General features: G+C 35.4%; 1 protein-coding gene across 3 annotated transcripts in view; it reads left to right on the top strand.

The window, feature by feature from the left end:
• The first annotated feature begins 3,789 nt into the window (after nt 1–3,789).
• LOC107749010 (tyrosine-protein phosphatase non-receptor type 13-like) overlaps nt 3,790–23,788 on the top strand; it is a 106,675-nt gene continuing 86,676 nt past the window's right edge. For all 3 annotated transcript variants that reach the window (XM_016564055.1, XM_016564057.1, XM_016564056.1), the window contains exons 1-2: nt 3,790–4,163; nt 18,338–18,457. In XM_016564055.1, coding sequence (XP_016419541.1) covers nt 18,343–18,457 — 115 coding nt within the window. In that variant the 5' untranslated portion in view covers nt 3,790–4,163; nt 18,338–18,342. The remainder of the gene's footprint in view (nt 4,164–18,337; nt 18,458–23,788) is intronic.

Below are 23,788 nucleotides of genomic sequence, written 5' to 3' on the forward strand. Positions count from 1 at the left end.
ATATATATACTATATATATATATATATATATAATTTACAAATATTTAATAAAAATGTAGTGAACTGAAAATCTCAGGTAACCTAAAAAAATATGCTTCATGTCATTAGAATGAACTGGTTTTACTCAAAAATACAATTTCATAAAAATATTTTAATATGACCTAAATTAATAAACAGGATTACACCAATGAATGTAATTTTTAAGGGTAAGATCAGGGAGAATTTTGTTTTACTTCATTAAACTACACTATATACTCTACAGTCAGTGGCTTATGTTCGGTCTGCAAGCTACAGCATAAATCTGGACTTTAAACTTGGAGTTTAGCTTCTTATTTAAAGTATGCATACAGTATGAATTATACAGTATATATGCGATCTGAGAGATTAAACTATATTTAGCTTCTGCCTTCAACTGAGCCTTTAGGGAGCAAAATAACAACATTTAGTTGCTACAGTACTTAGTTACAGCCTTCAGAGTAAGAAACAAAATTTGTATTTATATAATTCTTGAGTCTCTTTGGGACAAGCTGTTTTACTCAGGGCCCTCAGAGGTGTAGCAAAAGTGCAAGAGGAAGCATATTTGCAAAACCAGGGCAAGCAATTACCAAACCCACCAATCTAGTCGGTCTTCCCCTCCTCCCCTTTTCCTTTTTTAATGGCCTGATCTGGAGCCAGGAGCGCTCTGTGCTGCTATGCCCTGTAGGTACAAACCTCCAAAGCCCTGGATAGAGAAAGCCTGCTGTCACTTGGTGGAACATTTGTAGACATCATAAACAAATAAAATCCAAACAGACAAGGAATCTCCTATTCTCTAAATGCTAAAGGCCTACAAAGAGATAATGAGGGAAGCTGTTCATTTGTATAAGAAAGAATCTTTCTTAGTGGCCTTAATTCTGAAAAGGGCTTTTCACACCGTGTTTAACCACAGGTTATCGTCGTTCTAAACTCCTCTTTTAAAGGTACATTTCACACTAATTTAAAATTTAAAATTAAAAATGTAATTTAAAAGCAGGGTTGACATTGCTTTTTACCTGGGGTTATGCTTTTGCACTATTAACCCTGCATTGTGCTATCAAACTTGCAAGTATGTTACGGTTAGAAGCAACCAATCATGTGCCTCATACCATCGTTTTGGCATTTATACAGTAGAGATGAAAAACATTGAATTGAAGTGATAAAGAGGCTTATGTCTTTTATTGTCCAACAAAAATGCCATTCAGCAAAAAAATTAATTGAATAAAAAAGCTGAAATCACCCGCCTTGCTTCCACAGAAGCATCACACTGCTTAAAAATCCTGGATATTATGACAGATCCTGAAATCTTTATACATTACCGTTACATTTTTTTTTCTATAAAGATTAATGACATTTTAACACACTGTTGCATTGTTGTATTGCAATTCCATGCACATCCTGTCCCATATTCCTCATCTAATTCTTCATAATCCTGCTCCTCAGGGCCCTCTTGTTCAGTTTAACCGCCACCTCCTTTTGCCCCACTTTTTGGAGGTGGGCACATCAGGCCTGAAAACAAAAATCTAGCGGTCTGTTTTAAAATAGCACTCATTCTGCTTCTCTCCGGATTCTGTTTTAGAAGAAGAAAATGTTACTGTTGTAGCACGGTACCTCGGAGTGACATTTGGTTCATCCGTACCCTGCTATTTGTGGCTTGAAATGCCGTAGTCATATGAGCGGTGCTAAATCACTATTTCTCTTGCACACATCCTTTCTTTCCTACAAAAACGAACCATCAGCCGTTATTCCATTATGTTCGAAAAGACATTTTAATAACTCTTGGCATCTGCGAACCCCAGATATGTTTTAATGAAAGTATTGAAGTAAAATAAATCAAAGCAATATGTTTGCAACAACCTACAACCTCTTGCAGGGGTCACATGCAGGCATGTATGGTGATCCCTGCTGCCCCAGGTGAAGTAGGAAGCTCTGCTCAAGTTTAAAGAAAGACTTCAGGGTCAATAGCGGCACAGGGTGAGGGAAAGGAGCGTGAAGGGGAGGGGATGGGAGACGAGAAGGGTGGAGGTGGAATTCTGTGGTTGGTGTACTAAACTCTCATTCCTACGGTGGCCGAGAAGTGCTAAACAAATCACAATTCTGAAATCAAAATAACAAATTACAAACGCAAATGCAAGTTTAAAAAACAAAATAACAATTCAGAAAGCACAACAACAATTCAGAAAACATTATAACAAGTCAGAAAACACAATGACAAATCCGAAAACAAATTTACAAGTCAGAAAACACAACGACAAATCAGACAAACCGGAAAAGGTAGGTATAGTTTGAGACAGCCCATTGGTTTGGGATTACTCACCGCTGACTGGACGAGACATCTGTCAATCAACGTATACAGGATTGTGTTTTCTGACTTATTATAATGTTTTCTGAATTGTTGTTGTGCTTTCTGAATTGTTATTTTGTTTTTTAAACTTGCATTTGCGTTTGTAATTTGTTATTTTGATTTCAGAATTGTGATTTGTTTAGCACTTCTCGGCCACCGTACATTCCTCTCTAGCTCTCAGGCAACACATAAGCAAGCATGACTGACCCCAGAACAGAATTTCAAGCAGAACAAAACACTGTATAAGGTGTAACAGCATGAACTCTCAAACAAAACCTGCTGGTCAGACAGGCATACATTATTTAATAATATAAGTTAATGATGATACAGGATTTGATTTTTCCCAATATTCTGCAAAAAAAAAAAAAAAAATCCAAAATGACAGCTTAACAAATGAATAAACATGACATTTTTTGTTATTTAGATGACCTTTATGCATTTCTATTGTTTAAGATTTTTTAAAGGTCAAACATCATCATGTTCAGACTGAACACAATATTTAGTTTCAAAATCATTAAATAATCCTGTAATTTTAGATTTTATTATTATTAGATTTTATTTTTAGATTTTTAGTTGTAATTTTTTGAAAATGTTGTGTTTTTGTCATTTTTATTGTATTTTTTTTAAATGATTTTAGTATCGCCTTGGCAACTAGCTTAGTTTGAATGATTTTAGTACTGCAACTTGAAATGAAAATGTGAAATATCGCCTAGTTGATATAAAATAAGTTTATATATATGATTACACATATACATACAAACACACACACACACACACACACACATATATGTATGAGATCTTTGATGTTTTAAAAGGCTAAAAGTAAAAAAAAAATGCTTCTTTACATATACAAAAGTGCTTTATTTGAATATTCAGATTTTTCTGATTTTACAATTAAATAAACCTTGACAAAAGATACCAGCTAACTAAACTGTTATCACATAAAAAAATTGTGGAATTTTTTGAAGGGTCTGTATCATATGCAGATTTTAAGTTGAAAGAATTAAAACGGTGAATTTTTCCTATTTTATTTTATTTTATTTTATTTTTACATTAAATCACATTTTCAACAGATTTGTCGGTATCTGGGTGTGTGGTAACGTCAGGCCTTATCGCTTAATATGCAAATACGTTGGTATTTAATGAGATTGCATATTTAAAAGTTTAAAGGGGTAAGGAAAATGAAAATCTGCACGCAAACATGCAAATTTCTTCTTCGTATGTTTTGTTTTGGCTGCGTTACGTATCTGGATGCATGGCCACCGTGGACTGCGCCTCACTGTAACAACTTTTCGTGGTATTTTCCTCCCAGTTGAGGAGAGTTTCTATAGAGACGCCTCATGTTGCTGGTGTGACGGTTCCTGCTCCGGTGGAAAGTAACCAATGAGCAGCAGGAGTGCGGGTGTCTGGTTACTCCCTCTCTCCAGCGAGCAGGAGGGCTCACACAGACGGAGAGAGATATCTGAACCTTACGGGCTGGAAGGGTGACTCGGCTTCCCAAAGGAACCAAAGACGCGCTGCCCGTTTTCAGCCGCGTTAAGATCATCTCAATTTACGTGCAGGGTGCACGTTTTTACGCATTATTCTTTAAGAAGAAACCAAGGAGTGCGGGTTAAATTTTTTTTTAAATGGAGATCATGGACCTTACGGTCGAATTAGTTCTTATGAAGTAAAACCTGTTGCCAGTTCGACCCGAGCTGGTTTTCCATTTCAGGTTTGCTGGTGGATGTGATGCTGGACTCTTGTTTGCGCACTGGCTGGTAGTTGGAGCGAAGTTTGAAGTTGTAGGCCACTTATTTGCGAGGTAAGTTTATGTTTTAACATCAATGCTTTCTTCAGTTTGATGCTGCTGCTTGCAAAGTTTACCAGCGTTTATATTGGTCTATAAACCGCGCAAGTAGCTTTGCGCTGGCCATGAGGCACCAGGCTTTGGATTAGGAGAGCTTTTTTTATGTGTATATTCGAGCAAAAATGCGACTTTTATTCGAGTTTTATCATCACAGACTAAAGACAATTTCAAGAAGGCGTAATGTATGTAAAATATAAGCGCTGCAATTACAAAATATGTCAAATGTTGCACAGTGTTGGATGGTGGAGCAATTTGGAAGTAACCGCAGGTGTTTAACTTGTATCTGATGAAGGCCATTGGTACACTTGAGCGATAGTTTTGTGCCTTTAACATATAGTTTTAGTCAGTAATATTGAAATGAACGACTTTTGTGTGTTTATTTGGTAGAATTATTGATGATATGTCGCTGTTTTGGCTCCTTTTTGTAGCCTGACCACCAAATCATCACATTACAGGTCTAGTGAACCCTTTAATGGGGAATTTTTAGTTATAAAAGTTAAAAAGAATGTGGTCTTAACACAAAAGATTCAAGCTAACACTAAAGTGCAATGAAGGAAAAATACAAATTTGACAACTATTGTACATGTAAACACCATAGTACATGAATGTGGTAATGAAAAAGAGTTTTAATATTTTGATATTGTGATGTCCAGGCCTAGTTTTGTGCTGCTTGTCAGTATTTCAATGGATTATTCAATGGATTATTACCTGACATAGAAATCCCAATCTCAGTAAAATCACTTTTATCAAATCCGGTAATCACAAATGACCTGAAAGTAATGTAGAAAGTGTCATTTAAGTAACAAATTATAATCACAGACCATTACTAAGCTATGTTACCACCACAGTACTTATTAGAAGATTGTACTTTGCTTTTTATATCCTAATGACCACATCATCAGTTTGAGAAAGCTCTCATCCTCAGATCAACTTCGGCTCGCCAAAGCTGTCATTTGAGAGCTGAAACTTGTCATTTTTAGTCTGTTTATATCTCACGATGCCACTCCTGATCTAATGGCAGGGGGAACTGTCTCTTTCCAGTGTAAACATGAGCAATTCTTATGAAATTGCACTGTGTGGTTTGCAGTTCACAGAATTAGCAGTAAAAGAGAAGCTTCTTGCACAGAGGAATGTTCCTGACAGTGAGGGTGTCTGATTCATCCAGCCATAGTTATAGGGGCCAATACGAGTTCTTGTTTTCTTTTGTGCGGTGGTCCGAAGGTTTGTTTTATCCTCCACGCCAAGCTCAATGGATCTTTTGTTTCAGGTCTCCATTGCAGTTTGAGCGCTGCTTACATCTGGGTTGTGCGAATCTGGCTTGGTAATCTTGCCTACAGAAATATCTCAAAGTTCATTCGTGCAGGACAGGAGATGGTTCAGACTTAGTAGTCCAACTTTGACAGTTCAGTCTTTCAGTTTTAGCCTGTGTGTTTGAGCGCTTTGTTAGACCGAAATTGGATGGATGTGAAAGTAGGCCGATGGTGAAAGCGGTTTACCTACGTCCAGTGCATGAGGTCACCTTCGGCTGTCTGAATCCAGCTGCTATGTATTTTGGTGAGCTACGAGTTTGTCCGATAGATTATGGTGCTTATTATGTGATGTAACAGCCATTTGGATGGTGCATTTGACAGGTGACTTGAGGGTAAGAAAGGGCGCGAGTGCTGGTTTGCTTGCGTGTAATACGTTTGTGTAAATGTTTATTCAGTTTCCTAACATTTGGTTGAATGGGAAGCTTCTGTAGGCGACTTTGAGAAAGTGTCTCAACAATCTTGGTTGGCGTCTGGTTTCACAGAAAGAATAACATAAGTTTCAAGTTATTTTAAGCAGCTTTGTGTCGTCCACTGGTTTTTCCACTCATGCTCTAAGTAGATCTTTCTCGCTAGATTGTGAAACGAGTTCAATGGAAGTCTCAGTTTTGATGGCTGCCTGGATCAAACCCCACCCTCACACCTTTGATGCTAATTCTGCTCCTTCAGCATGTTATTTTGTTCTGGCCTGTCTCCACTGAGGAAATTCCATCTCTGCTGAACCGCAGTTCAGTGCGCTTTTACACGCCAGGCGCGCGCAGCTCAGGTTTTTAGTTCAGTCATCTATGTGAGGTGTTTTCCTGAACATCACTTTGGAAAGTGCATTTGCAATCTCTTTTGCACTCTGCTTTGTGCTTATTCTGAGAAAATGCTTTTAAAAGCATTTTTATATTTATGCTCTACAGATTTAGTTTTCTGTTCCGAGTCAGCGCTGATGCATATTTTTAATGATGTTTTGGAATAAATGGATTCTTGAGTACAGAAATAAAGCTTTAAATGTTTTATAGAATGATACACTACTGTTCAAAAGTTCAGGGTCGGTAGTTTTTTAAATTTTTTAAATAAAGAAATTACTTTTTATTCAACAAGGATGCATTAAATTGATTAAAATTGAGATTTTTGTTACAAAAGATTTCAATTTCAAATAAATGCTGTTCTTTTGAATGTCTTATTCATCAAAGAATCCTGAAAAGTCAGTTTCCATACAAATATTAAGCAGTACGACTGTTTTCAATGTTGATAATATCAAATGTTTCTTGAGCAGCAGATCAGCATATTAGAATGATTTCTGAAGGATCATGTGACTCTTAAGACTGGAGTAATGATGCTGAAAATTCTGCTTGCATCACAAGAATAAATTATGTTTTAAAATATATTCAAATAGAAAATGGTTATTCTAAATTGTAATAATATTTCACAATATTACTGTTTTTACTGTATTTTTTAATCAAATAAATGCAGCCTTGGTGAGCATAGGAGACTTCTTTAAAAAAATTTTTTAAATAATAATAAAAAAAATCTTACAGACTCTTCTTCTAATATTTGATTTGACACAAATAACTATTTTTTTATTTTTGTTTTAACATGATGCAAAGGTGATGTGGGTGGTTGCCAGGATGTTCCTGTGTTGTTGCTAGAGTTAATATTCTTTTCTTGTGTTGCGGTTAACAAGGCGTGCAAAGTAAGCTTTAAAATAAAAACGTTCATCCTGTTTTGGGATTGTAGCTTTTTTTTTTTCATGGATGCTTCACATATTTTGGGTTTTTCCAGGATGGAAAGTTATTGAAAGCTGATTTAATGTGCATTCTACCAGTATATTCAATTCAAACTGGGCTGTTGTCCCGGGCACAGTGTATAGTACCTTTGGCTTAGGCTCAATGGCGGACATCAGTGCATCTGACCAAGAGAAGCAGCCGCGAGTGGGCAGTTTTATTCCGGAGGCCTCTGGTTTTCTCTAGAACTCTACTTTAGAGTCTTAATTACTGATCACACCATTGGGAGAAGAAAAAAGGCTGTGGAAACCACCCACCCACACTGATCTTGGATCAGAGCCGCCCTATGTGAATTGCAAACTGTACCATTATGAAATGGATTGCAAAACTGACATTAAATCAGAATTAAAGGGAGGATCTAGCAAACACTGAATGTAGAAATGGTTTTGGCATTGAAATAGATTTGGAAGGGTGGAAGTATTAAATATATACTGTATTTTTGCAATGTTTTTGCTAGTGATGGTAAATTTCGCAATGATTTTAAAGTGCTTTAGTCATTGAGTTTCCTGAAAACGGTCATTAGATTAGTTTCCTAATTTAACGGCATCTCTGATTTAACTTTTAGTGGTTTTAGAGTTGGATTTAACAGCATTCAGAACAGATCAGGAATGGAAAAATGGAAAAAGTATAAAACAAACATCAATTATCTTGGCATTCATTATAAGCAACATTTATTATAAACACCAAACTTTAACAAATTTATGTTGGAAAAGAACTCCACAAATAAACCAGCTTAGGCTCGCATACTGTACCTCTCTCATTCGGTACAAATCCAAATATGTGTGCTTTGCACGTTTCACATGCTTGCATTATGTAATTCGATGCAAATTATGTAAGTTGACGCATGTTTCAGATGATAAAATCGTGACTTATTGCAGTAGATTATTATTTTTCACTGTTATTTATTTTTAACTAATTTTTAACTATTTTACTTCATAAATTAAACTTTAAAAACTGGTGATGCTCATGAAGGAAAGAAAAAGAAAAAAGGAGGAGTTGTTTGGTGTAATTCTGGTCCCCATAGAAACCTTGTTATTAGTAGAAATGGGAGGAAGTAGAGTAGTAAGGGCCAGGGACAAGGGTAGAAATGATTGACTGAGCAACGAACGATCATGATGAACTTGCACAAGCAAAGTGGTGGAATAGGAAGAGAGAAAAGAAGATCAGGGGCTGGGTCGATCTTTCAGCCAAGTAGTGACTCATCCAGGGTAAAAGGGAGTTTTACCTTGTAAAAGTGTGTGTTTTGTTTTCGCTGCTGAAAATATGCACTGATTCATCATGGTGCAGTGATCTGGTCCTTCCAGTCACCTGTGCTACTGCAGATAGAAGTCTACTGTTCTCATATGCTTTTAGAGTCGCATGTTGGCAGAGATTATGGTGCAATACAATTGTAAAAGCTGACTTTTTAAAGAAGTGGTTCTCGGTTTTGCTCAGATTCCAGAGTTTAGTTTTGAAATCAAGTAGCGGCACAATACATAAAGGTTTAATTGTTTAGAACTAAAAAAAACTGTTATGTAGCTGCTTAGGCTATATAATAGATAATTATATATATTGATTAAAAATACAGAAAAAAAACTGTTATTTTGTGAAATATAAATAGGCTATATGTGCACTGATAATAAATCAGCATATTAGAATGATTTCTGATAAATAAATAAATAAATATATATATATATATATATATATTTTTTTTTTTTTTTTTTTTTTTTTTTTTTTTTTATTTATTTAAATTATATTATATTTATGGAATTGTTTAATATATTTTTATATGTAATCTAAAAAATACAATTATTTTATTGTTTTTACTGTATTTAATTATATAAATAAACTTTATATAAATTAGATAAACATTATATAAATATGTATTTATGTAATATTTTATATGTATTAACTATTTATATTTATCATTTATACGTTTATAAGGTTTATCAGTGATGCATGAATTCACAGTATTGACATCAACAAAATAAGCATATTTTAGGCTATTATTAATGGGATTTGATTTATGTGTGATTATTTGGTTAGGTGCATTCTGTTGTTTGTTTTTTTTTACATCATTTGAGACCCGCGTGCCATTTTGGGGTCATGAACCACCAGTTGACAACTACTGTTTTAAAGCTGAAATGTGAAGAATTTAATTGAAGGAAGCATTGTTACATCCTGTTTTAAGTCATACAAGTGTTTAGGTCTCAGTGATCTGTTTTTGGAAAATCTGTGTATGAGGCTTTCCTGACTCTAAAGTTTTCCTTATTTTAACAGAGATTGAGTAAGAGAGATAGAGAGAGAGAGAGAGAGAGGTAACAGGATCCAGCAAAGGATTCTGTGAGTTTGGGTGTTTTTTGCTTTCTCCTGGCAAAAGCATCTTCAAGAAAGATTTTCGGCTCAGCTTACTGGCATTGAGCTGTTTTTAGAAGTACAGATGATTTAACCGGGTCCAACCACAGATTAATGTTATGATAAAATTAAACATCCTCTCTATCAGGCTTTGCTGTTCTGTTGGAAACTGTTAGCCCATGCTTCTGTTTTTATTTGACTGCTTGTAGAGTTTTATTCTTGAATCTGTGTTCTGCCAAGTTCTGCAACAAAATGGAAAATACTGAGATGATGACTCCCATCTCAGGCATTTATGGGAAAAACAGAGTGCCTGTATCATCTGGAAGATGCCTTAAAACAAGTGCCCTTCTTCTATCATATTAACCCTCTGTCTCTGAGCGCTCTGATCTTTATGTGGGTGTGCAAGACCAGGAAAGTCTCCTCTGGGTGAAGGGTTTCGCCCGCGTGAAATATAATGTTTCAAAGATTAATCCCTTTAAAATCTTGGTTACTCTGACCAGGAAAACCCTGACCACGCTCATTGTTTGTGTTTCCTCCGCTCGCTCGGCACTCTGGGAATAACTTGGCCCGAATTTACTATTCATTGCAGCTCTTCTTTCAGTACTGTCTAGTTTAAGGGCTTTATGTTTCATGTCTCACCTCATTGCTGCTGCATTGCTTCATATTTTAAAAGATCTATAGACCATTTATGGAAACTAATGAGCAGCTTAGTATATAAACAGCAACATTTACATAGCAATCAGAATACGTATTCAATATGGTGGGACGCAGGTAGGGCTGCAACAAACGCTTATTTTGATAATCGATTAATCGAACAATTATTAGAACGATTAATCGACTAATTGTCAATTATTTTGCTAAATAATCATTAGACATTTATTGATTTTTCAGCTTTTGCAATTAGTTAAAATATTGAGTTATACATTCTAACAAATAAATTAAGGTAATCACTTCAGCTTTTGAAAGTCATATGTAATTCAGTTATACAATTAATTTATACAAATAAATATATTTGGCATACAAAATGAGATGGCAGAGAAACTCTTATTCACCATTTAATTAGCTATATGAGAAAGTAGCTGAATGACACATCATTCTGCCTAAAATCTCTTTTTGTAAGTCATATGGATAAGAAACAAAATAAAGGTTAAGTGATAAGACGTTTTATTTTTGGATAAATTATTTTATTCACAACATTATCTCTCTTAAAATACCTTATAGGGTTATGATAATCAAAACAGTCCTGAACTAGATCAAGCTTTGATCTCTGCAAACCTAACTATCACTTTAATGAAACTTTTTTTCCCCCACTAATAAAAATATTTTATCGTTAGCTAGCTCCACACTGGAGAGCTGATTTATAACAGAAAATCAAGTTGTAATTCTAACTGAAAGAGACACTGACTCTGGTTTTTCATGTTTAATACTGTAAAGCTGCTTGATTTTAGGCTATCTATTGCATAAAGTACTATATAAATGAACGTGACGTGACTTTACCGGAGTACTGAAATGCAGAGCTCGTGCAAACATCCACATCGCAGTATTTAGATGCATTTTAAACTGCTGCTTTCTCACCGCTGTCAGTTTTTGATGTGTTTATTTTGTTATTGAGAGGAAAGCGTGCAGTATATATTTACATATTCATCCAAACGCCGCTCAGCAGCCTCGGGTTCGGCTGCGTTTGCTCTGAACTGAAGCGCTGTCGTCTTCTCTTGAATTACATCAGGACAGCTGAATTACAGTCTCAAACCGCGTTATTGCAGGCTCTTACATTAGGTCATATGAGATCAAACGACTACTCGACAACAAAAATATTTGTCGACAATTTTTTTTGATAATGTCGACTAATCGTTTCAGCCCTAGATGCAGGGTTATTATAGTTAACTGAAACCATAAAATTTAAATTTTTGTTACTTAAATATTAACTGAAATAAAATATACAAAAGCAAAGTTAAAATTTCAGCCATTTCTCATTTTCATGTAGTTTTTTTTGACGTACTAAAATAACTGAAACTAAAACTGAAATAAAAATGACTAAAAACAATCAATACAAATTTAAAACATGAATGAAATAAAAATGAATAAAAACTATATAGACATATTACTTACAATTACATACTATTAAAATGACAAAAACACAACAAAATTACTACTAAAATATTTAACTAAAATTAAAATGTTAACAAAATAAAAAAAATCTAGTTTAAAATTGTAATAAACTGTAATAGTATTTTAATTATCATGAAATAACACTGGTGGAATGTAATTAATTTCATATGCAAATTATGGTTAGCTAATTTTAAGGGATTATTTACAGTAAAGCCTCGTGCACTCGTGCGTCTTGTGTGTTGTACCAAAGTGATTTTCGCTGGCACGAGCCGAGTGAACGTGCAAATTCACTCCCTGACATTAGATGGCGCTTAATGAAAAACAGAAATACCCTGGTACACATCGAATCCTATTTAATCCGCAATTCCTCTCCATAACAACTCCCTTTTATCAAGATTTTTGTAGTCGCTGTCATAAAGCTCTTTGTGTTCAGACACCAATGAGACCAGTAGCTCTACATTAATCTTGCCTCGATGCATCTTCTTCGTCTGCTTACTTCCTCTTTGTCATTAGGTATCAATGTGTGCTCGGCAAGACCGTTTTGTGCTTGAGCGCCACCAAGTCGTGTTTTACTGTAACTTCAGCAGCTCCAGGCACGTGAACAAAAGCGCCAATCTCACTGGTTGGCCAGTTTTTAACGCGGCGCGTCAAACCAAAAAAACGAGCCCGAGGCGTTTTTTAAAAAATGACGCTTTTACGTCTGGCGTTTTGCGCGCTGGTGTGCACACTCACATTGGCGCCCTCTGTTTAGTCTCGAGGCGTTAAACATCGGCGATATTCGCGCGCGATAATCGTCCCGGTGTGCACAAGCCTTAAGTCTTGAAGGTGCTGTAGCAACTATTATTATTATTATTATTTTTATTATTATTATTATTATTATTATTATTATAAAGTTGACTAAAGTTACAAATGGACATCAGGGGAACATGTTTAAAATGAAGCTTAGTATTACAGAAGTAAGTTGAGGTTGCGTTTGTGTGTTTTTGGTTGTGTGTCAAGCATTGTAAAAACAGGCTTTTCTTCCTTCTCTAGAAACATTTTCCCCAGAATTGCGAGATTTCTTCTTAAAGTGATTACATACCGCATAACCCAAATTCCCCTGCAGTCTGAAGCGGTTCAGTGCTACTTGATGCTTTTTAACATGTTTAGAAATATGTTGTCACGCATAATGACTGGGAAAAGACACATTTCTGAAATTTGCATAGTGAAATAAAAAAACACTTGGATGTGAGAGCTCCCAGGATTGTTGGGAAGGTCTAACATATGCTATGTTGGGAATGGAATGTTAACGTACTGCACACTGTGTGGTATATACTGAATCCTGCATGCAGTATGTAACACATTGTTCACACATGACTAAGTTGCGTGCATAGTTTAACACAATAAGTACAGTTATATTGCATTCTAATTTTGTGTAAAAATGTATTAACACTGTTTGGTCATTAGAGTCAAACTGCACCTAATATTGCCTCTGGGTAATTTGTCGCACATTAAAGGAATATTCTGCATTTAGTATAAAATAAGTTCAATTGACAGCATTAGTGACACAATGTTGATTAGCACAAGAAAATAATTTAAAATCAAAGCTAAGGTGAGGCGTTTAGATTGAGACCAATTTTGTGGAGCATTTTTTTTTAACAATAGCATTGTGTTATTCTTTAGGATTTTTATAGTTAACTAAAACTAAAAGCTAAAATCATAAAATAAACAAAAGCTTTACCTGAAATATATTAAATGTATATTAAAAAATATATAAAATATTTCAGGTTGTTGAGATGTGTCGTTAAGATTTCACATTTTCATTTCAACTTGATGTACTAAAATAACTAGGCTAAAACTGAAATAAAACTTAATAAAACTATATAGACATTAAAAACAAAACAAAACAAAGACAAAAACATGCAACTAAATTACTAAAACTAAAACTAAAATGAAAACAAAATATAAAAACAAAAATGTTAATTAACAATATTAAAATATTATATTAAACTATATTAGTGTGTCAGTGATATTAAAATAACATTGGTTCACATGAATATAGGGCTGGCCGATATGGCCAAAAACATTATCACAATAATTTTTTTCATATCAGTCGATATCGATAATTATCACGATAAATGTCATTTTTTGTTCATTATCAAAATCAGTAACATCTGTAAAAAACCTCAGATTTATATGGTTACATTTATTCTGACCAAGATTTTTTTTTTTTAAATTAAGCATTGGTCTCCCACAGTAGCATACATTTAAATCACGATAAACACAGTAAAAACCACACATAGCCTATAGCACCTCAATACCATGGTAAAAATATAACTATGGTTTTTAGGTAGCCTATTTGTATGAAAAACAGTAGTCTAAAAACATTCAGTATAAATGCACACATGCTATAGCTTAATCACAAATACATACTATAATTATATACCATTACTCCTGTAATAAAATTCAGTGTGAATATCCCACATTTCTACCACAACACCATGGTGCAGTGAGTGTTACTACAGTAAAACCATGGTAAATGATGGCGATGTGTAGATTGAAAAGCCTTCTGACTGTCTCGTTGCACACAGTGTTTCTGCTTTTTGACTTTAAACTAGTTTAAATCACCGAGTCATTTGTGTTCATCGCTGAATACAAGCGCTTCACACTGGATCTCACAGCGCTGCTTAATGCTCACTTGACCGCGTAAACACATCTGCCCTAGTGAGCTGCGCTGCGCGGCAGTTTGAACTTTGATTCAAGCGGATAAACGGTCCGTGTGGCGCGATTCAAATGAGTCGCCGCTAAACATTATATCGAAAATTTATCGAACTCTTCATATCGTTTTATCGAGGAAAATGATATCGCGATAATTATCGTTATCGAATTATCGCCCAGCCCTACATGAATATTGTTTTCATCTTGTGGCTATGCTTTTGAAACACTTTGTATTTTCATTGTGTATTTTAATGTTTCTCTTCTATTGTAAATTTTTTTTTTTTTAAGAAAATAAGGGACAAGCGGAAGTTCTTTTTTGTGGTAATCCACATTATGCCACAAGTGTTGTCAATTGAGCTGAACCTGTACTAAACCAGAAGTATTTCTTTAAAGTGAACTCAAATTCAAGTATTCCTTGTCATGCGAGTATTCAATGCAAACTGAAAATTTGCATGCTGTGCAAAGTGCTCAGTACAGCTTAGGTAGTTTCCTATTCCGGATTTTGTGCATTTGGCTGAAACTTTTTATCCAGAGTGACTGTTGTTGCATTTGATCAGTTCATGCATTCCCTGGGAATCGAACCCATGACCTTGGCTTTGCTCTACTGGACTGAATATAGCCCATATTCTCACACTTGTCCTGTCCTGTTCCCCTGTGGCTGAGCGTACCGGTGGGAATGACCCAGTGCTCCACAGCACCCTGAGAGACGGGGCAAACATTCCACTCGCTGCCTGCGCTGGAATAACAAAAGCAGAGGAAAACAATCTGCATACGACAGCCCCCCACAGTAAGGGCTAATGAGGCGTATGGGAGGGGTCTGGAGCTCACTTTCCTCCCCTCATATCCCTCTTTCAGAGTCTCTCATCCCCAGTGAGCATTCCTGCATAAATATGCGCTTATCTGTGGCGCTTTCTCTCTTATGTGGAATGACCTGCTCTCGCTGCTGGGGCCTTGAGTATCTTAGATGGAAGCTGATTGCCACGTCTTTGTTTTAGTGCATTCTTGATGGGTTTTGGTCGCTGAAAAATGAGATTTAGTGCTTTTAAAAATAATCTCTGCTTGTAAATGCTAAAAGCAGCCCCCCTTTTTCGTGGTCACATTATTATTATTTTTTTTTAAAGAACCTTTTTACAGGTTTTTTTTGGGGGGGGGGCTTTATAATATATAATATTTAAAACTGAAAAGTCTGACTCCACAGTTCAATTGAAATGTGACACATAAGTATTCATAAGTAGCCCCATGTAATGCTTGCTCAAAAGTAATCCCTTAAACTCTGAGCTTCCCCTGTCTCTCTCTCCTCACAGCATGCTGGGATTTCCAGGGGTTTACGGCTCTTTGTAACTACAGCTGTGGCAGCAGTGCAGAGGTTTGGACGTAATAATGAACAATTTCACTGCAAGGAGTGTAACTGACTCCACCCTGACAATTAGACCTGACGGGACACGAACGACTTCGCTTGTTTTGTTATGACATTATGGCGAATGTTGGACAATTTCAGGAGTTATTTTCTTTTCAGAATTGTATTTCAATTTAAATTAATCACAGGTTTCTCCTCACCTAAGTTGTGTGGTATTCTGTGGAGAACTTTCTGTGATAAACAGCATGTACACAGCATGACATTATGCAAGCTTCAGGAGAGAGGATGAATGAACAGCTCTTCCTGGAAGAGCACAAGCACTATTATTGATTCTTTTTCTACATCAATTTCTGTTCTTGTATGTGAAGCATATCATTTCTGCAACACCAAATGCATATAATATATATTCATATACCAGTATTTATAGCTTACTTCCATTCAAACAAACCATTAAAATCTTGATGGATAAAATCAAGCCTTACCCTACATTATTTCTAAATAAATATTATGTTACCCTTGGAAATATGGCATATTACAGAAGTTAAATGTGCTGCTGTTTCTTTAAAGAGATCATGTTGTTCCAAAGCCATAAGATTTTGTTCATCTTTGAAGCGCATAAATATATTTTTAATGAAACTTAGAGCTTTCTGTCCCTCCAAAGTCTAGGTAACCAAAACTTAGACGATCCAAAAAGTACATAAAGGCGAAGTGAAATTAATCCAAATTAATTTAAGCGGTTTAATTCAGATCTTGTGAAGAGATGCTACTGCTTTATATGATGTCTTGTAATGGGTTTGGAATGACATGAGCGTAAATAAATGATGACAGAATTGTAATTTTTGGGTGAACTACACCTTTAAGTCAGCATGAAATAAAAATTAACCCAATAACCCATTTTGAATCAAAGTTAAAGTGAGGCATTTAAATTGAGGCTTTAAAAAACAAATGTGATGCTTATAATTTTATAAAAGCTCCTACATTCATTCATCTGTAAAAAAAAAAAGTATTATTAGAGCTGTAAAGCTGTTTAAATCATTTTTACAGTCGTTTTGGAGTTTTTTTTACAATAACATTGTGTTATTCATCCGGGTTATTATAGTTAACTAAAAGCTAAAATCATAAAATAAACTTTTGTTTTGTTTAGTTTTTAAATATATATATATATACAGTGGGTACGGAAAGTATTCAGACCCCCTTAAATTTTTCACTCTTTGTTCGCATTACAAACCGAACGATTCGTTAATCGTTAAATAAAATAAAAGAGCTTAAAGTGTGTGCAATATAATTTTCTCAGTGCCACTGCGCTCAACAAGGCAGCCCAAACGACGTAACAGGCAACGTGCTCTCTGCCCCGTGATAACCTCCCCGTGCTGGGGTGCGTCGAAAAACGATGATCTTATATCGATGATAGCCAGAGATATTGTCAAAAACATAAATTATTGGCAACATTAAGAGGATTTGGCATTTCCAATTAATGTAGGCCTGTTACATTCTGATTTTTATTAAGCCTATTATTATTATGAAGTTACTTTTATTATTAAATTAAGATTACAATTAATTTGCCCCGCAATAATTACCACATAAATGACGCACTGCAAGGATCAGGCTATTTACTCCTCGATTAAAATGTTTTTTTTTTACACACGGCTCGAAAGCAGCGGAGCTTTTATTATGCCACAGTCGACCGCTTCCGCTCCTTCCGGTCGTGCGTATGTGGGGAAAAAAAGCAGCGCTGTTTTATCATACTAGATACATTTGAAAGTTCTTTTATAATGTTTTATAATTAAAACGCACAACATATTAAAGCGTATTTGGTGTTTCCATGTTTCCTACAAAACAAAACGAGCGTTTATGACGTCATTGGCAGGCGACAAAATGACACTATGGACACTGTCCGTGTCACTAGTTAAAATATATATATATTTCAGCTAGTCATTAAGGCTGCTTTTCTCATTTTCATTTAGTTTAACTTGATGTACTAAAATAACTAAAACTGAAATAAAAATGAATAAAACTATATGGACATATTAAAGGGGTCATATGATGCTTTTTTAAAGATCATTATTTTGTGTATTTGGTGCGTGGCAGAGTCTTAACTTTGATAAAGAATATCTCTTTGGTTTTGAGACTTTAGTCTTTGCAACTTCAGGGATCTTATCTATGCACAATCAGCTTGTAACACTCCAAAGAGAAAGGAAAACTTGAAATCGCATCATATGACCCCTTTAAAAAAATGACACAAACTATCCCTTTAAATCAGCATGAAACCAAAATTAACCCCATTTAAAATATAAAATAAATAAATACTTGCATAAATAAATACATACATACATACATACATAAATGCTCCAGTGTAAGCACCCCCCTTTGTTTTATTTACAGCTTCAATATTTTTTTCAGTGTATATATTTAAAAAAGAACGGTTGACTTTAGGTTCTGCAGAATTTAAAATCTTCATATATGTACAGAGAACACTTGTTAATGTCCTTGATGTATGTATGAATAGTGATAATGATTGTAAGAATAACATTGCTGTGTTTTGTAACCCCACAGGCATCATGCATGTGTCTCTGGCTGAGGCGCTGCAGGTTAGAGGAGGGCCGCTGCAGGAGGAGGAGGTCTGGGCCGTCCTGAACCAGAGCGCAGAGAGTCTGCATGAACTCCTCCGCAGAGGTAAACCGCCTTCCTGACTCGCAGTGATAACTTCTCTCAAGGGTACCCAGCCACGCTGGCTCAGAACATGAGGCCTTCGGATGGCCAAGGCAATCAGAGACATTGGATAGCAGTCTGATATCTTTGGAGTGCAGAAGAACATTTGTTGATAAAACATTTCCAAAGTATTTAGCGATCTGTTCCAAATACGCAGAGTTTTTGCAAATGAAACCGACTATCTGGCTTCCTTTGGTTACAGTGTAAGCCATAAGGTTACATAAATGCGGTGTAAATGCCAGTCATCCAAAACTGAAGGAGTATGAGGCTGAAATAGCTGAAATAAATACATATTGCTGAAAATAATATTTGTAATAATAATTATATTTATTTCTACTTATTTAATAAAGAGGGCATATTCGCCATTGAAATCAATGAGTTGTAATTGTGAGTGGAGTCTCCTGTAGAGCATGCAACATGAATTCTGCAGGTTTTAAGTTTTTTTTTTTTTTTTTTGTAATGAAACAATCATCTATGACCTCTCCAGAACCTGGTAGTTTCTGTTGCCAAGTAACATGCAGTAAATGCTAATTTATTGTGAATATGCTGAAAAATCTGACTTCGTGTGTTCCAAACCACTAGTGCGGTGCCATTCAGATTGTTTTTGTTGTCTTGCAGAGTATTTTTCTTAATAGTTTGTGGAATTTTGGAGATTTACATTCCATTTCGTCCATTATTGGAATGATCTGTACAAAGGATGTCTCACTGTCTCTGCTTTTCAGTTCCTTTTTTTGTCTCTCTAATACTTTCCGCTCTCTTTCTGTCTGAATTTTTCCTCGTTCACCTGGTTTCTCTGGTTTGGTCAGCCTGTAGCATTTTCGGTTTTCTTCAACTTGATATTTTGTAGTTCTTTCCTAGTTGTATTCCTTCTTGTCATTAAAGCTTGGTAAATATACAAAATGTCGCAGTTTGATATTTCAGAAGGGATCCAATATCACTTTCATTTGCACTCTACAGTTAGCCTGTTGACTTTCAATAGAGGAATTTCATGCACTAACCTTGTGTTTGTGTGTGACAAATATAAAAATTTACAATGGTGGCCATAATTTCCACCAAAATGCCTATTATATATTACATACTGCTGTAGGTAAAATATGCTATCTGATTTGGTAAGCAAGTGCACTAAGAACACTAGCAACTGCATAGAAATGCGCTAACACTAAGAACACCTTAGCATCCACAAATGCGGTAAAATGCTCAGAAGACCTTAAGAATCACCTAGCAATCTGTTAAAACACAGAACACTTTAGCAACCGCATAGTAATGAGTTAAACCACTTGGAACATCTTATCAACCATGTAGCAATGCGCTAAATCCCTCAGGGCACCTTAGCATAACAAGGCGCTAAACATTAAGAATACCACATAGCAATTTACTAAAAACAATAAACACACTTTAGCAGCCTAGCAATGCGTTAAACACAAAGAACACGATGGCAACCGTGCTAGCAAATTGCTAAAATCAGTTGAAATGCTTTAGCAACTGCATAGCAATGCGCTAAACACTAAGAACACCTTAACAATCGTATAGTAAGTTGCTAAACACAATCAACACACTTTAGCAACTGCGTAGGAATGCTTTAAACTTTATGAAAACCTTATAGAAATTCCTTAAACACAAAATAAACACTTCAGCAACCACATAGACAAGATTCACTTTGTTTTCAGAAAATGTAAAAATCTAGCGATTTGTTGTCAAATCTTTTTGTAATTGTAAAAATCTGTAATTTGTTTTGGGTGACTGTGGCTAATATAAGGTTAGCATAGTTTTATTGTAGCAGTAACCAGAATAAGTTTGGTATTTTGGTTGGAACCTTAGTTATCATGGTGGTTTTTGTAAAGGAAGCTAAACTGGCAGGGATTGTTTGAAATGAAAAACAAGAAACTGAAGTTATATCTGTCTTTATGTGAATTCCCTGTGGCAAATAAAAAACTGTTTCCCCTCAGACCACAGCTACAGTATGTCACACTTCCCATGCAGTTACCTCACAAAATGTCTTTAAATATTGTTTTTGTTTTGTCCCTTTCTTACAAACAATTCAAAGCCATTACAAGCTTCAGCCGTGACGTTATCAGTAGGCCTACATTCAACAAGATTCTTTTGTTAGGTGGTTATTCAGTCAGTATGTGCGCGTTTAGCATTGTCTTCCGCCAATTCACACCTGTTTAAGAATGATTAGAATAAATCTCCGGCCTCCTCAAAAGCTGTCAGCGGACCAAAAATAGCACCTATCAGTCTGATTCAAAGAAGTGAGCCTGTGCAGAAAAGCTTTCTATCTTCGGGTAACACTTCGGTGAAATTTATGAGAAGGCTTACTCAGCCTTACGTCCGTCTGCTGTCTCTCTGAATGACTGTGTGGGCTAGTGTTGTGTGTCACCGCTGTGAACAAAAGTCTCTTTATTGTCCCACAGCCCGGTTTCCTAAAGAGCAGTTTGGTGGGCAGTTTGTGGCGTTTGAAATGATGCCAGCTCCTCTCGACCGATATCTGCTGTCGTTCACGCACAGATCTTGAGACTCTTGACAAGTCTTTCTCACAGTCAGGGGACAATTCTCGTTCTGTCAGCATCGCAGACTGTCGTTGCCCCTCTTTATTCTGCTGACCTGGCCAATAGCCAGTAGGGTTTGAAGCGTAATTAGGCCCCTTGTCTTCAGGGTCGAGGAGGACGATGATGATAAAGATGATGTAGCCACTTCGGCATGTGCTCGCAGGGGGAACGAGGACTCTCCTTGTCTCACAGTAGCTTGTTATCTGGCCTTGAGTTGCTCTGGGTGAAAACTTGCTGGCAAAGGTCCCTCTTGACAAGGTTTGCAGACATTTTGGGCCCTGGACGAGAGTCATGGGATGTGACTTGAGCAAGTCAGCAAAATTACTTAATTTATTTGGAAACCCTGAGCACTTGGTTGTGAGAAGTCCTGAGTTTGCTTTTTATAACATGCTATTTTAATTTTGAAGGCGATGCTTGTGTTTTTTAATAAAAAAAACTTTTCCTATTCCAGTCCAGTGTGCAGAAGTGTGATGCTTTATTTATTAGTAAAGAGATGAGATTTCCAACTTCTGAAATAAAATATATATGCAGTAATGCAGTTCATTTAAACAGAGTACTGGATTACCGCTGTTTCAGTTTTCACATTTGTTTAAATGGTACTTGTTTCCTTTTTGTAATTATGAAACTAAAAAGTAATTTACTAGCAAATTTCTGAGTGGAAATTGTTTCTACACCATTTTTTGTGTAGGGTGAATATATATAGTACATAAAAACATAAAAAAATATTATTTTTAAAATTTGTTTTTAAATATTTATAATATGTTCATAATATTATAAATATTAAAATTTTATTTAACCTGAGGTTGAGAAGTTTAATAAGAAGTTTGCTTATTAATCATGGCATTTGTTTAAATATCTCATTTCATGTTGTTTTCTCCTTAGTAGAGTTTGTGATGCTATTTTTGGATGTGACCTCATTGGGCTCGTGAATGGCAGTAGATGACCGGGCTAGTCTCTGATAGGACAGAAAAAAACCTTATCAGATAGGCTCGTTCTGAGATATTTCCATCTGTGTGTCAGCTTCCCTCCCATTATCAACTACTGACTGAATTTTAGCACGCCAACATCTCCAGCTTTTAGTAAGAATTTGTTGTAGTGAATGCCAAAGATTGGTATGTTACCTGCAAAGGTTAACAGGGAAAGTATTTTAATAAAGATGCTGGAGTAGCTACTGTGCTGGAGGCAAAACATGAGTTGGCACTGCTAGATTTTCACATAGAGGTCCAACCATGGTCAGACAGTTTCCACAGGAAACGTGTGTTTACTTTGGGAATTCCAGTGCTTTATAGCATCCCTGCTTGAATTTCATTTTTTCATTATTTTTAGTTTAAACACTTTCTGACTTTTTAATAACGTTTCTGCCAATCTGTTTTGTTAATTTGTTTACTTGCACAAACCCCTAAGCCTAAATACACTATTAGAGGCTTAACTCATCCCGCCTACTGATGTGAATGATACACTGCCAAAAAAAAAACACCCCCATAGACTTTCATTACTGTTCGAAAGTTTGAGGTTTATTATTATTACAATTTTTTTTAATGTTTGAAGATTTCTTATGCTCACGTAGACAACATTTATTTGATCAGAAATACAGTGAAAACAGTAATATTGTGATATAGGCTATAATTGCAATTTAAAATAGCTGTTTTCTATTTGAATATGTTTTAAAATGTAATTTATTCCTGTGAATTTTCAGCATCATTGCTCCAGTCTTCAGTGTCACATGATCCTTCAGAAATCATTCTAATATGCTGATTTGCTGCTCAAGGAACATTTATTATTATTATCAATGTTGTAAACAGTTGTGCTGCTTAATATTTCTGTGAAAACATGGTGATAAATTTTTTTTTTCCAGGATTTTTTGAGATATTGTTCTTGTTTTTGGCTTTACATGACATGAAATAATAAAAATAACTTTTTAAAGAAGCAATTCCACATTTCCACTTCATTCGTAATAGATGAATTATTTCTGTGCAGCTGTTCCATCCATAACCGCAGGGCCGTGTTCTGAACGGCAAAAGCTCCATTGTTTTACATCTGCAGCACAAAAGAAGAGGGAAAAAAACATCAAAAAGAAAAATGTACTGTCATACAGAATCATCTTTTTGAGAGAGATCCCAGGAGCCTCGTATTTCAAGGAAATTGTGCTCATTCACATAATAATGTAGCTCTTTATTACACGTCTTTGTCCGGATGAAAATAATTTGATTTCCACCACCAAATCTCCATAGTTCCTGAAACGTGTGTGCAGTCAGATCGTGCTGTACTCGTGTTGAGGAAATGCTCTTAGGCCAAGGCCATTATCTCCCTTAACTTGTCTAGTAACTTGTGTAGTAACTTTCCCACGCTTTAGCATAAGGACTTGCAGTGTCTTCGAATTTCCTCTCTTCGCTTTGCAAAACCGAGCCTAGCCAATGTTGGAAACTTGGCTGTTTTCATTGCTATGTACTTAATTGCCAAAGGAACATTTTATTTCTGAACTTCATAAGACATTCAACTTAAAAAAGGACAAGTAGCGTTTAATTTAATTTAATTTAATTTAATTTAATTTAACTTTACTTTACTTTACTTTACTTTGTTTTTAAGAATTAAGATTCAGGCCATGTCCTAAGAATTGCAGTTTGTGGTAATACTGGAAGTTTTTTTTTTTAATACTGAGTTTAAGATCCATCTGCATTGGGTTTTAAATTTTATTTTATTTTATTTTTTATTTTTTAATTTTTTTAATTTATTTTAATTTTAATTTTTT

The sequence above is a fragment of the Sinocyclocheilus rhinocerous genome, unplaced genomic scaffold (genome assembly GCF_001515625.1).
Source record: "Sinocyclocheilus rhinocerous isolate Xijiao unplaced genomic scaffold, SAMN03320098_v1.1 scaffold260, whole genome shotgun sequence".
In the NCBI taxonomy this organism is placed as follows: Eukaryota; Metazoa; Chordata; class Actinopteri; order Cypriniformes; family Cyprinidae; genus Sinocyclocheilus; species Sinocyclocheilus rhinocerous.